The 12,885-nt window shown below is 38.8% G+C and overlaps 1 protein-coding gene across 4 annotated transcripts in view; it reads right to left on the bottom strand.

The window, feature by feature from the left end:
* Positions 1 to 12,885, bottom strand: part of col4a6 (collagen, type IV, alpha 6) — a 98,021-nt gene that overhangs the window by 15,292 nt on the left and 69,844 nt on the right. For 2 of the 4 annotated variants that reach the window (XM_067524144.1, XM_067524145.1), the window contains exons 12-26: positions 12,770 to 12,811; positions 10,296 to 10,385; positions 8,664 to 8,717; positions 8,511 to 8,573; positions 8,131 to 8,175; positions 7,860 to 7,913; positions 6,671 to 6,740; positions 6,473 to 6,574; positions 6,055 to 6,207; positions 5,526 to 5,561; positions 4,172 to 4,252; positions 3,814 to 3,971; positions 3,444 to 3,626; positions 3,127 to 3,310; positions 1,625 to 1,669 (exon numbers count right to left, since the gene is read on the bottom strand). In XM_067524144.1, the coding sequence (XP_067380245.1) occupies positions 1,625 to 1,669; positions 3,127 to 3,310; positions 3,444 to 3,626; positions 3,814 to 3,971; positions 4,172 to 4,252; positions 5,526 to 5,561; positions 6,055 to 6,207; positions 6,473 to 6,574; positions 6,671 to 6,740; positions 7,860 to 7,913; positions 8,131 to 8,175; positions 8,511 to 8,573; positions 8,664 to 8,717; positions 10,296 to 10,385; positions 12,770 to 12,811 (1,360 nt within the window). The remainder of the gene's footprint in view (positions 1 to 1,624; positions 1,670 to 3,126; positions 3,311 to 3,443; positions 3,627 to 3,813; positions 3,972 to 4,171; positions 4,253 to 5,525; positions 5,562 to 6,054; positions 6,208 to 6,472; positions 6,575 to 6,670; positions 6,741 to 7,859; positions 7,914 to 8,130; positions 8,176 to 8,510; positions 8,574 to 8,663; positions 8,718 to 10,295; positions 10,386 to 12,769; positions 12,812 to 12,885) is intronic. The other 2 variants (XM_067524146.1, XM_067524147.1) reach the window with 2 other exon arrangements.

Below are 12,885 nucleotides of genomic sequence, written 5' to 3'. Positions count from 1 at the left end.
TGTTAATTTTTTATAAATGTTTACAACAATGAATAGAAAATGGTGTAACTTATCATCAACTTCTCATCATTTCAGAAAATCTGACAGTAAATTCTTTGAAATATTCTGTGAATGTCTTTCGCAAAGTTGATTGTCTGTCGCCTCCATTCATACCATTACTACTTTGACTTAGGTAAACCCAATTCACCTGCATTTAATCATGAGAATTATTGTGTGTTGTAGGTTGAATGCTGTTAGTAGAGAATTCATCAAATTTAAGGACAGTTCAAGAAATGTTGTCAATCCAATCTCATTTTTGTGTTAAGGGATCAGTTCCATAATTTCCACTGGCCCCTTGCTCCCCCCAACCCTCACTGGTTAAAAGCACTTAGAAGAGACATGGCTTAAAAACATGTCTCAGGTTTCAGCAGCTTTGATTGGAGGATGAGGGGATATTGAACAACTGCGACTATCCAATGACTGGACAAAATATTTGGATGTCCCAGGAGAGTGATGATACCCTGAAGTACAACTCTTTCATATAAACCTGCAAGCCGACTGTCAATCATGGACTCTCTCTGCTGATAATGAAGCCCTAAAGATGCAGGGAATGAGAGGCTCACATCAGCTCCATCATGAACAAATGACTGACAGCGAGCCTGTTGTGTTCAGCATGCAGAAGACATTTCCTAGAATTACATGTTTTGAATAAGTCAATATGCTTTACCCCTTCAAAACACGACACATCTTACTGTGTAGTTAAAAGTGTAATTAATAGCTATTAGCTAAATACAAAAATGTCTATTTTTAACTGTTTATCTCTAAATTGAGATGAATTGGCAAGATCAATTAATGTCTCTTGACTAATGACATTTGGGTTTAAGATCAAAAGAGGAATGTGGGATGAATATTAAAATTTTTACATGTAAATATATTAAATAACAATTTGACTGTACAGTTTGGAACATGAACAGATCATTTCTTTCTTCACACTCATGACTTTCTTTTCCTATGTTTCACTTTGTTAAAACTTCCATAACATTTGTGGCTCCTCTGCACACTTGTTTTTCATATTCCAACCTTTCAAATTTTTTTATTCATACTACTGATGAGCCGTTTGCATCTTGTGGCTTCTATACTGTATTTCTGCTCATTACGTTTTCTTAATGACTGGGATGCTTTCACCTCTGCTCTGTGGAGGTTGTTGATTATATCCCTGACTAGGCTTTCGGGTTTTTCCTTACAGTTCTCTCAATTAAAAACACATTTTGGTTCTGTGTTGTTTAATGTATCTAGATGTAAACTTTGGTGAACATCTAACCACATTTCACTGTAAAATATGCAGAAAACCAGGAAATTGCACGGAGACATTACTTTTTCTACTGTTTAGCAATAATACTTTCCTAATATTCATTTACTTTGCATTAATACACAGTAGAATGGAAATATCTGATTAACTGAATATTGTTGGTCAAATGTTTGCCACTGTTTATTTAACACCGTTTGTGGTAATAGAATTTCTTGCTCCTCTGTTTCTTGGATTATTATTTGCATCCACCTCTCACTGGGCTGCCTGAAACTAAAGCAGAAGATTGTGTCCCCAGCATGTTACTCTGGCTGGTGGATTAAAAGGTTAGTTACCCACCCGGTCCCTCTCCGACGTCATTAACCCCTCCACAGCTGTATTCACCTGGACAGATACACATGCACAAGGAAGGTTAGCAAAATAGGAGTGGATGGATTGATGGATGGATGGATGAAGAGATACAGTGAGAGGGAGAGAGAGATGAGTGGAAGATGGCAGCATACAAAGCCAGTCAGGGTCATTTGCATGGGCCAATTAAGCAATTAAACATCAAACTGATATCAGTAAATCAGCAATCAGTTTCATTCAAGTAATTCAAGGCTCATTCAGTTAATGCAAAAGCATATTAAAATGCTTGCTTCAGTGTAACAATGCTTAAAACTGGTTATTACACTTAACAAGAGGAGAGAAATCAGCCAAAAGCTTGTGGAAGTTACAGATGTAACAAAAAAACAACAACACATTGATAAAATGTTACTAATGTGACGCTGCTCTCCCTGCTCATTCAAGTGAGTTACAATAACTTTTATATAATTGGCAAAATTAACCCATTTTTGGTATTAGCATCCTGATATGCGAGCACACATTCATACTGATAATGAGTGGCTTTGTGTCATTTAGTCTCAGAGGAAGAGCTGAACGTCTTCTGGAAACTGCTGGTGTGACTTTTAGAGAAAAAAGATACTGACTTTTAAATGATAACGATGCATAAATCCAGAACTGGTGCCTTGTAATGGAGTATTTTTTGTATAATCCAAATGTTCCTGGGTTTAATTGTATTGCATAAAACAGCTTAGCACTGTTTTAATTAAAGGGTCAACAAAGTTTGGAAAACACAGTTTTAAACAGCACTTCGTGGGGGGAGTTATTGTAAAGCGAAGAAGAATGAAAAGCACCTTTTGTATAAACCAAAATTTCAAAATTACATTGCACCACCAGTAGGACACAGAAAGACTTGGGACAATTGGGACAACATTTTCAGAACAATTAAATGCTGCGTAAATCATTTCTTTGACTGAGACGGCCAGATAAAAGCTTCTTAATGTCTCTGAGAATAAAGAAGCACAGTGGTTGCACAATCAGTATTAAAATCTCATGGGCCAGTCAGTCAACAAATGAAGCAGTTTGTGGACGGGTTATAAAAGAAGTGTTTAAGCACATTAATGGAGACCATTAACCACGTAGTTAACAGAGTGCCGCTGCAGTCGAGGCATGAAAGGCAGGAAGCTGCTTTTGTATAGAAACTCTAACAAGAGACATGCCACCCCTTCAGGCCCTGGAGAATTTTCTGATTTAGCAAAGCAGATGAACCAGGAACCTTTTTTAATAGAAATGTCTTTTATTGCTTTAAAGTGTTATGTTGAGGTTGCTATGGTAACTACAGTACTTGGAGGATGGATGGATGGAGATTGGGTAAGATGAATGAACAATCAGGGTTTCACCCTGAGGGGCAAACATTGGATAACACACCCACCCACACACACACACACAAACACACACACACCACCTTCTTTTCTCATAAAAATATGTTCACCATCCAGCAAACTAACCCACACACTTACCTCTTGGTCCAGGTAAACCTGGTTGCCCTGGCAACCCAGGTAGACCAGGATCTCCCGGCTCTCCTGCAAAGCCAGGAGTTCCAGCATAACCAACACCAGGTTCACCAGGGTTGCCTGGACGACCCTTGGGCCCTGAAAACCCTGGGAATCCCTTCTCTCCCAATGTGCCAATACCAGCGTCACCCTGGACAAAAAAGAACAAAAGTAAAGGAGGAGAAAAAGAAGAAAAATGTTGATGGATTCTGTTTTTAAAGAAGCATGCACACCAAAAGCTTCATATTAGCAATAATACTTACTAATACAGTATAAGCACTTACTGGGGGTCCAGTGGCTCCAGGAAAGCCAGGAAATCCATCTCTGCCAGGTTTTCCAGTTTCACCAGTAGGACCTCTCGGCCCAGGAGCTCCAAGCTCCCCTTTGACAGCCAAATCTTGGTTGGGGTAGTAAGGTTCCCCCTTTTGTCCCTTTTGACCAAAATATCCTGCTTCACCAGGTCGACCCTGGAGGAGATGTTCACAGAGGCAGCTTTAGAAATGGCACACAAATAGTCTCGGCGCTGACTATAACGATCACACTGGGCTGGCTCTACAAAAAATATTTGTCAATTATAAGAGTCCCAAGTACCATTAATGCTGGCTACTACAATAAAATACTCGATCTAAAAAATATAATCAAATGTTTTCTTACAGGAAGTCCCTGAATGCCATTAAAACCTGGTGTACCCGGATCACCAAGTTCACCCTTTGGTCCAAAAGAGCCCGGGCTGCCAGCAGGTCCAGGGGATCCAGGTAATCCAGGCAATGCAATGGGGTCTCCTCCTAGGCATTCACAGTCCCCAGGATCCCCTGGAAGGGTGAAGGAAACAGAAAATTGGAATAATATTAAAGGACAAAACACACTAAAGACATCACACATATTCCTTTATGTACCAATCAATAGATTCTTTAAAGAACAAAAATTTATTTTTTATGGAGTCATTTCCCACAGAAACATGCATTTTCACTGAAAAGTTCATTCCTGTTTGTGTGTGTGTGTGTGTTTATACCTCTAAAGCCTTTTTGTCCTTTGTCACCCTGCTGACCTCTGCGGCCAGGTGGCCCGTCTACTCCAGGGGTACCAGGGAAACCTTTGGAAGTACACACACAATATTAGATCAACTGATCTAACAAAATCCTCTAATTAGAGGATAGAATGGTGAAGCTGTCACTAAAAAGTTTTAAAGAATGTAACAACTGTGATTTCTTTATTTCAGACTATTTGATCTCAACCTTAATGGCACTGACTGATGTAAGATGTAAACAAGATAGTTTCAGTCTTGGAATAACTGTTTTCTTAATGTACCCTCATCTAAATACTTATGTAATATAAACAAATTTAAACAAGCATAGTGCAAGCCCAGCTTGATGCCACAGTAAAAACATTAGAGTTAGTTTGCTGTGTTTGGTTCATCAGATTTGATAGAAGATTTTAGCTGCTGCTGCAAGATGACAGATGTTTTTTTTTAAAGCTATAGATGGCTTAAAGTAAATATAAAACAGCATTGTTTTTAGCATTAAATTAGTGTTGTTACATTAGCTATAACAGCTAAGAGCTACTTGCCACAAGCAGCATGCATAGCATGTTGGCACAGTTTGGCACCTACACAAACAAAGGAAACAAAATGTTTGCCAAACACTTAATCTTGGATTACACATCACAAGCACACTGTCAGATTTTTATGCTGAAGAGAATCTAAGAACAAATTATTCAGATGTTTTAAGTTCAAATGTAACTTTGCCTAACAAATCGAATGAAAAGAAAGTTTACAATAATTATTGTTGCTACTAGTTTCTTTCAGTTTGTGTCACAATTTCTGATCTTCCTTCATTTAATGTGCTTGTGCCAACAAAATAAAACAAATTTAAAAATCCCTGATCCAAACACTGCTGCCAAGCATTAGTGTCCATGTCCATGTCAGTGAATGTTGTCCACAGCTGGCGACACCTTGTGGCCAAAGTTTAGAAAAGCAGCTAGGAGAGGAGAGAGACTCTTTTCAAGACCAGAGAAGGGGTGGGGAACCCATGCTCCTTGATGGCTGCAGCCCTGCATGTTTTCCAACTGTCCTTCTCTATCCACTGTTCTTTCACCTTTTGATTGAGTGAACACAGTTGATCCAGGTAATCAGCAGTGGGTAAATCACTGATGGTCGGAATACAGGCAGGAGTGACATGGATTTCCAACCCCCTCTTCTCAGTTGTACTTACAGTACCACCACAGCCTACACAGACTACAGTGTGAAAGAAGCACTTTGCCAATAAGATACTGCCTGAAGAAAGTTTTGTCTTGAATTTCCCTTTGGCAGGCTGAATATTGCAATTATAGCAATATAACTGCCTTTAGAATATCTGTCATTGACTGACCTGAGGGGCTGACGATGATGCAGGGATCAGTCTGGCCTTGGAGGACAGTAAAGTCAGTCAGCCATTATTTTAAAGTTTGCTTCTAGCTTGTCTTGAGCTGGATTTTATGGCTGTTAAAATTACAAGATCCATTTCCTTATTAAAAATGATTTATCCATTATTTATGCCAACCACAGCTCAGCGCTAGAATGGTTCTACATCCTCTTCTGTACATTGCTTTCTGTTGCATATTTTTATCTATAAAGAAAATATAAATCCTTACTTTTATGACTCATTTCATGAAATACAGCAACAACAAAGACACAAAAGACAATTTAAACAGTTAATTCAAACCCCAAATAAAGGAGGGATGTTTAAAATAAAGTGTTATAATAATAATAAATATATATCATATCTCTGTTCTATTTATTGCAAATAAATTTGTTTTGTCTCACTCCTTCTTTTCAGATAAGCCACATACAGAAAGGTCTTCATGACCACCTGAGAAAGACCAGAGAGCTGTGTGTTAGCTGATTCTGTGTGGACATACTGGCAGGGCCTGGAGGTCCTGGAGGGCCGGCAGGTCCAGGAGGTCCAGTGGAGCCTGGGAGTCCTTCAAAACCGTAGCCTTGTATGCCCGGGTTACCTTTCTCTCCCTTTGGGCCTGGTGAACCTGGGAAACCTGGATTACCTGGAAATGTGGCTTTGGGGAAGAAAATACAATTGGCAGATATACTGTATTAATTTTATATTTTAATGCAAAAATAAATAAATTATTGGATCAATTATCTATTGAGTGAGATTTGTGTAGTCACTGAGACCAAGCTAGCTAATGCTGGATGATCACTGTTTGCTAAAATGCAGTATCTTGTTTTCTATTTCTACAAATTATTGTTGCTGTTATGTAATTTAGAATGCAATTCCAGTGAGTAATGACTTTATAGAGTAGTTGATGGCAAGTAACTTACGGGTTAGGATTCCTGGCTCGCCTGATGGCCCTGGGAACCCTGGAAACCCCTGATCACCACGGATACCAGGTAGGCCTCTTTGGCCAGAATCACCTGTTGGACCTGCAGCCAACCAATTAAGAGACAGTTTGCACAGGAAGGTGAAATGTATTGAAAAAATAGAACAAAATAAGGTTATAACATAAATTTGTGTCTTACCTTGAAGCGCAATGACTTCATTGGAAATGAAAGCAGGGGGCCCAGGGGGGCCGGGGTCTCCCTGGTCTCCCTAGTAGACAGATACATAGTTAATAAATAATTTTCAAATATAATGTACATACTGTATAATAAGGGCTTGACTGGCCATCTCACTGTTTCAACTTTAAGCTCTAAACACTTTATTTGTCCCCAGGGGGCAATTTAAGGCACACAGAGTAGAAACAAGACACTAAGCACACCTGTACAGTAAGATATTTAGATGGGTTAGACGTTTAACTACCTTCGTTTAACATCCAGAACCATTTATTTGGAAATATACTCAATTATTCCCAAAGTGAATACAAGGCTGTTAGCTAACATTGGTTTAGCATAGAGGCAGGAATAAGGGCTCTGAACAAAATGAAAAAACCTCCACCTTTTACTACTTCTGAAGATCTTATGAGGTCCTAACACTGGCACCATCTGCTGGTAAAATGTGGCTTTTGCTAGAAAACACACACACACACACTCACATGCGCGCACATACACACACACACACACACCCTGACCTCACTGGAAAAAAAATGTTTCCAGTGAAAGGACAACATTTTTTTGTGCTTTCGACTTAATCAGGTGCTATTGAGACTTGCTGAGATTCAAGCAAAAATTCACAATGAGACAGATGCAAAATTCCAGTTAAAAGGTTTATAGTACTTTTTGTGTGTACATTGTATTTATATTAATTCTGTTATCTGCTTGTTGGTATGAATATTTATGGCCAACACATGGTTTCAAGTTTCCAGCCGTGTAGATGCAGAGTTGTAGATGGTCACGCATTTGTTTACATTAGCATCAATAAAAGGAAATAATAAAGCATTTGAGAAGAAAAAAAATGGTTCTCGATTCCCAACCCTAGATTAGATGTGTACATTATGAATATCTGATGTGTAATAGATACTGTGCTTTTTTTTAATTTTTATGTTACAGGCAGTGAAAGTTAGCTTGCAAGATTTAATTGTAGAGCTTTCCAGATTAATATGATCATTGGCTTTTGTCTTGTCCCTTTAGGGGTCGCTACAGCAGAACATGTTCTGCACGTTAACATTTGGCTTGTGCGTTTACGCCAGAAGCCCTTCCTGCTACAACCTTCTTATTTTTGTCCAGGCTCGGGACTGGCACCAACACCCACAATCACACACGCTCTTTTTACCTTGGGTCCCGTGTATCCTGGTTGCCCGGGGAAACCTGAATCACCACTGTATCCCTATGTAGGAAAGAAAATGGCATGCTATGAATATGAAACAAATAAAATTTTAAATGCCACAATATGATAGATTTTTAACATTAGCGTTTAGTATTATAATAGTACTGCGGTATTTTTTTGTTATAGTTTGAATTGACATCCAGTACCCAGTTAGAATAAAGCTCACTGTAATACGTCTTTTGTTGCTCTGTAACTACTGCTAGCCTGATAAGCCTACCTGTATTCCTGGAGCACCAGGAGGTCCATTAAAACCAGGTGGACCCTGTTTGGTGGAGTCAAAGACAACAGCCACCACAGAGGAGGAGAAAAACAAATGGTGAGAGACAGATATGAGCACAGAGAAAGTCAAGATACAGTGTTAGTTTTACCATATAACACGCGCAAAAGCAATACCTCTTTATATCAATATCAAACATCAACATCATCAAAAAATATCAAACTTCAGAAAGAATTGGTAAGAAAGAATTATGTTTAGGTTGGGGCAGGTTTAAAAAAAACAACAAAATGCTAGATTTGTAACTAATTTCCTGAGGTAATGACACTACAGTAAGTAGTAGTGGCGGACTGAGCTAAAGTCAGTCCGCCTTTAGCTCTTACTCTTGTCCCAGGATATCCTGGAATGCCCTTCTCTCCAGTTTCACCTTGATAGCCAAAGGCCCCCTGTGTGAGAACAAAGTTATTGATTCTATCACACTCTTTTTTGCATGTTTATTATGACAGTCAGTGAAGTAATAGTGGGGAAAAACTTACAGGTTGTCCAAGATTTCCAGGGAAACCTCTGACTCCTTTTGGGCCAGGTGCACCCTTTGAGAAGAAGAGAGAACACAGACGAACTTGATAAATGGCACCATTCTTCCAGGAACAAAAAAAACATCAAATGATTTTTTTCACTTATCAGTATTAATCGCAAATTCTTGATATAAAACTTACCTTTGCATGTACAATAAAAAAAAAAAAAAAAAAAAAAATGTCCAGCTAATATCTGGACTTAACTTTTGAAAACGGGACTTAAGCTTGAGGTGAATCATATACGTGGATACGTGGACGTTGATGATGAAACCAAATCTGGAACGAGTGAACAAGCTGAAGGAGCTACTGTAGAAAAGAAAGGGAGAGCCGCAGCCACAATGATGCTTGAGCCTCTGTGAAGATGCACTGCAGTGGGCTTAGAATAGTGATAAATGCAGTGGATTATCCAGATTATTTGTGTCTCGATGGTTAGCATCAGGGGATACAGTGCTTCATCTAATGTTCACAGTTTGCACTAGTGAACAAGAAAACCACTGATTTTCTTATTGTACTAAAACTACATCGAGACCTTTCTATAGCAGCTTCTTCTTCTTCTTTTTTAAAGAAGACTTTCCTACTTTTGAAAAGTTCTTAATTCTAATTTATTTAGTCTGTACCAACTTGCTAAAGAGTTTATTTTCTTTGGATGGAGGTCACTTTAACACAAAAGGTTTGCTTTTTTGTTTTCACAAAATCCTACTAACACGATAACTTTCACAGATGATAGGAAACATGTTAAAAACAATCCCATTGAGGGTAATCTGAATTCAGGTGCTTCTTACTGAAAAGCTGCCATCCGTGACATCCTGCTTGGCATTTGAAATGTTGGCTAAGAGGAGTTTTCCAACAAACCTGTAGTCCTTTGTCTCCTTTGGTATAACCCACAAACTCCACAACACCATTGATCGTTGGCTGGCCGGGGTCACCAGGCAAGCCCACGTCGCCCTGGATGCCGTAACCAAGGAAAAGAGAGCTGTTTACATGGGTCACGGCGGCCGTGGGTAGAAGGCGAAGCAAGAAGGGGAAAAGTGTTGGAAACACTCTTCCCTTTGGTGGAGTTTTGGCGTTATTGATAGGAGGATGGACTCTATGTAGGTTGAAGAACGCAAAGTGAGGAGCTTCTGGGTGATGATGAGAGGCTGGTGTTTTTTTTTGTATTGATTAATTGCAGTATTTATTATTTTATTACTAAACTTAGGGAATCCCTGAAGGCACAAATGATCTCTTAGTTTTATCATGATGGTATCACCTTCAGGAGAGGAAGAACTGAACGAATTCAAGAATCTGTTCATCCAGTAGGTGAGATTGGTTCTGCCGTCAGAGCTTATTGGTTTGTAGTTTTTATTCAGGATCAACCTCTTCTCCATCTGCCCCTAAGCTTCTGCCTCCTTTGTCTCAAGCCAACACGTCATCCCTTCTGTGACCATAAAGTTTGCTGCAATCACTGCTCCTCCAACCTTTTATTTCCAACAACAGTCTACTGCCTGCTGTGTTATTGCACCTGTTTTGTCATTATACCCCCCTAGTCCACGTTAGGGTGTTGTGTGTGTAAGTGCTATAACCTCAGCTCCTTCCCTTTCCTTGCTGTGTTACCTTATCTCCTTTGTAGATAGTGAGAGTTTTTTCGCCACTTAGCGGCTCGTCGCCTGGAGTACCACTGGGTCCTGGAAGACCCACGTCGCCCTGGAGTCCGAAATACACACGGCACACGGTTAGCCAATCAGAAGGGGGCAGAGAGGCAGAGGAGTGGAGGAGAAACACAGAACTGAGTGAAGTTGTGAGGGTATTAGATGAGGGAGCAAAAATAAATGAAAGAAGAATGAGAAGAATGGGTAGAAATAACAAAGAACAGCAAAAGATGAAGAAAACGTGTAGAGAACAGAATGCTACATTGCCATATGTAAGCCATGTGCCATATTGCCCCCTGAATATTACACCCATCTATCCAATATCTATATGGCTTTACTGTTAAGGGTTGTGGGGAGGCTGGAGCTGATCCCATCTGCGATTGGATTTAAACCCACAACCTTTCAACTGTGGGTGCTATCCACGCCACGACTGCGCCACCCAAAATTTTAGCCATAGTTTTATAAAAGAGCGGCTGTGGCTCAGGAGGTAGAGAAGCTTATCCAACAATGTTGGATTCAAACCCTTGCTCCTTCAGTACACTTTCCAACACTACACACTAAATTGCTCCTGTGTGTATGTCTCCAACTTCTAAGTTGCTTTGGATAAAAAAAGTGTCTTCCCTAGGACTATATGTAGATTTAAAAATGTTGGATATAGAATCCATTTTTATTATTCGCTTTTACTGGAGTTTTACCACATCTCAATGAGGTTTCCCAATTTGGACACTTTGAACACGCAAGATAACAATATGTGGTTGAAACCTCTATGTCTTATATGTCAAACGATTGTCTCAAAGTTAAAAAAGTAACCTTAAAGCTCACAGGAAAAACAAGAAACAGAAGAGAAGATTTAAAAAGAAAATCAAAAAGGAGAATAGTAAAAGAGTGCAAAGATGAAAAACATAAGGAGTGAGGAGAGAAATATGAAGAGATGAAGAAGGAAAGGTAAAGAATACTTTGATAGTAGGAAATATTGAGGCCCCATTTGAGAAAAGTTGGATTAACTGATTAACTAAATTTTATCTCATACAAACGCATCTTAACAGTAAATCTCTTTCCACATTCACTTCAACCCTGAATCTGTTAAGTGTTGGTGGGTTTGGTTGAGGGTAACATCCATGCAATGCGTGAGGAAAACGGAAGTTAGTACTTTTGTGTGATTTTCAACCAAAATGGGTGGGAGGGGGTGAAAAGTCAAGGAGTAGGCAAGTGAAATACAAAATCCCAGAGTTCATCATAAGGCAGCCAAATGATAAAGCAAGGAAATGGTGCAATGTGGGAAGTAGGAGCAAGTAAATCCAGCAACCAGTTACAGTCCACAGATTGTCCTCCAGAGTGACAGCCCAGAAATTTAGTGTTTTAATAAATTATAACATAATTACATAGTTTTCATAATTAATTTTAATGTCTAGTACGTTGAAAATGAAGAATTCACATCGTCTAGCCAAGATTAATTAAAAGTGATATTTTTCTGGTTTGTTAAATGAAAAGAGTTTAAAATCTCTGAGCTCTCATTCAACGGTGAGGGAAACATGTTTGTGATGCCAGTGGACAACTCACAAAACACATATTTGAAGAAAAGTGTGAAACTAAAAGTTACATTTAAGTCAACGTGTTCAAATTTAGTTTAATATTTAAAAATGTGTTTTAGTAAGATTTAAGGAAAGAAAGAACAAATCAGACTGAATCAAGTTTAGGTTCATGTGACCTTTTGATTTTTATCATACAGGAAACAAATCCAACATACATTTCAGTAGGTGTGTCAATAATTGATGCAGAGGAGGAAGATAGAGGGATGGGCAGGGTTAAGAGAGGAACATGGGTAAATTACTGTGTTGGACGGAAGGAGAGCAGGTTGTCAGGCCACCACCAAAATGTCCACATGCACAGAATTATGTACAACCAATGCAAATCAGAAACAAACATTTGCTGGTAGCATCATGCGCAAAAAACATACAGTACATGTTCATGCACACACTGTGTTGGCCTATAGCTGCATAGAATCCACAACATCTTACTCCAAAAGAAGTGTTTAACTATCATATAAAAAAAGTTAACAAGCTCACTACCCAACTGTTGGGACTGATCCTTTAACAATGTTATTATTTAAATGTAGTGTTGGGGATTTTATGCTGCTCCTGTATTCGAATCCATCTCAGTGTAGAATCTGAGATCCTATTATGGTCATGAATTATCCACAGAGCCACTCACAGTATATTTGACAAAAAAACCCAGCTGGTTTCTTTCTGCCTCTATATGTCACTATATAATTTCTCAGCTAAAATTAACACCAACATAAAATAAGATACAGTTTGCTAGAAAAACAACAATTTGTTTTTACACTTTCCAAACTTTGTTCCATTTTCATTTTGATTTACTTCAAGATATTACTATATACATATATAAGCTTGAAGGACCTCTTCAACTAATAATGCATACCTTGTCTCCTTTGTCTCCTTGATGTCCATCACTACGGCTTCCCTAGAAAGAACAAGGGTTAACAAAAAGCACTTGGCGAAATAAGTAAATAACATTTGAATTAAAAAATTGAGCCA

Source organism: Channa argus, chromosome 12 (genome assembly GCF_033026475.1).
Source record: "Channa argus isolate prfri chromosome 12, Channa argus male v1.0, whole genome shotgun sequence".
Lineage (NCBI taxonomy): Eukaryota > Metazoa > Chordata > Actinopteri > Anabantiformes > Channidae > Channa > Channa argus.
This window is presented reverse-complemented; position numbering and strand designations above follow the sequence as displayed.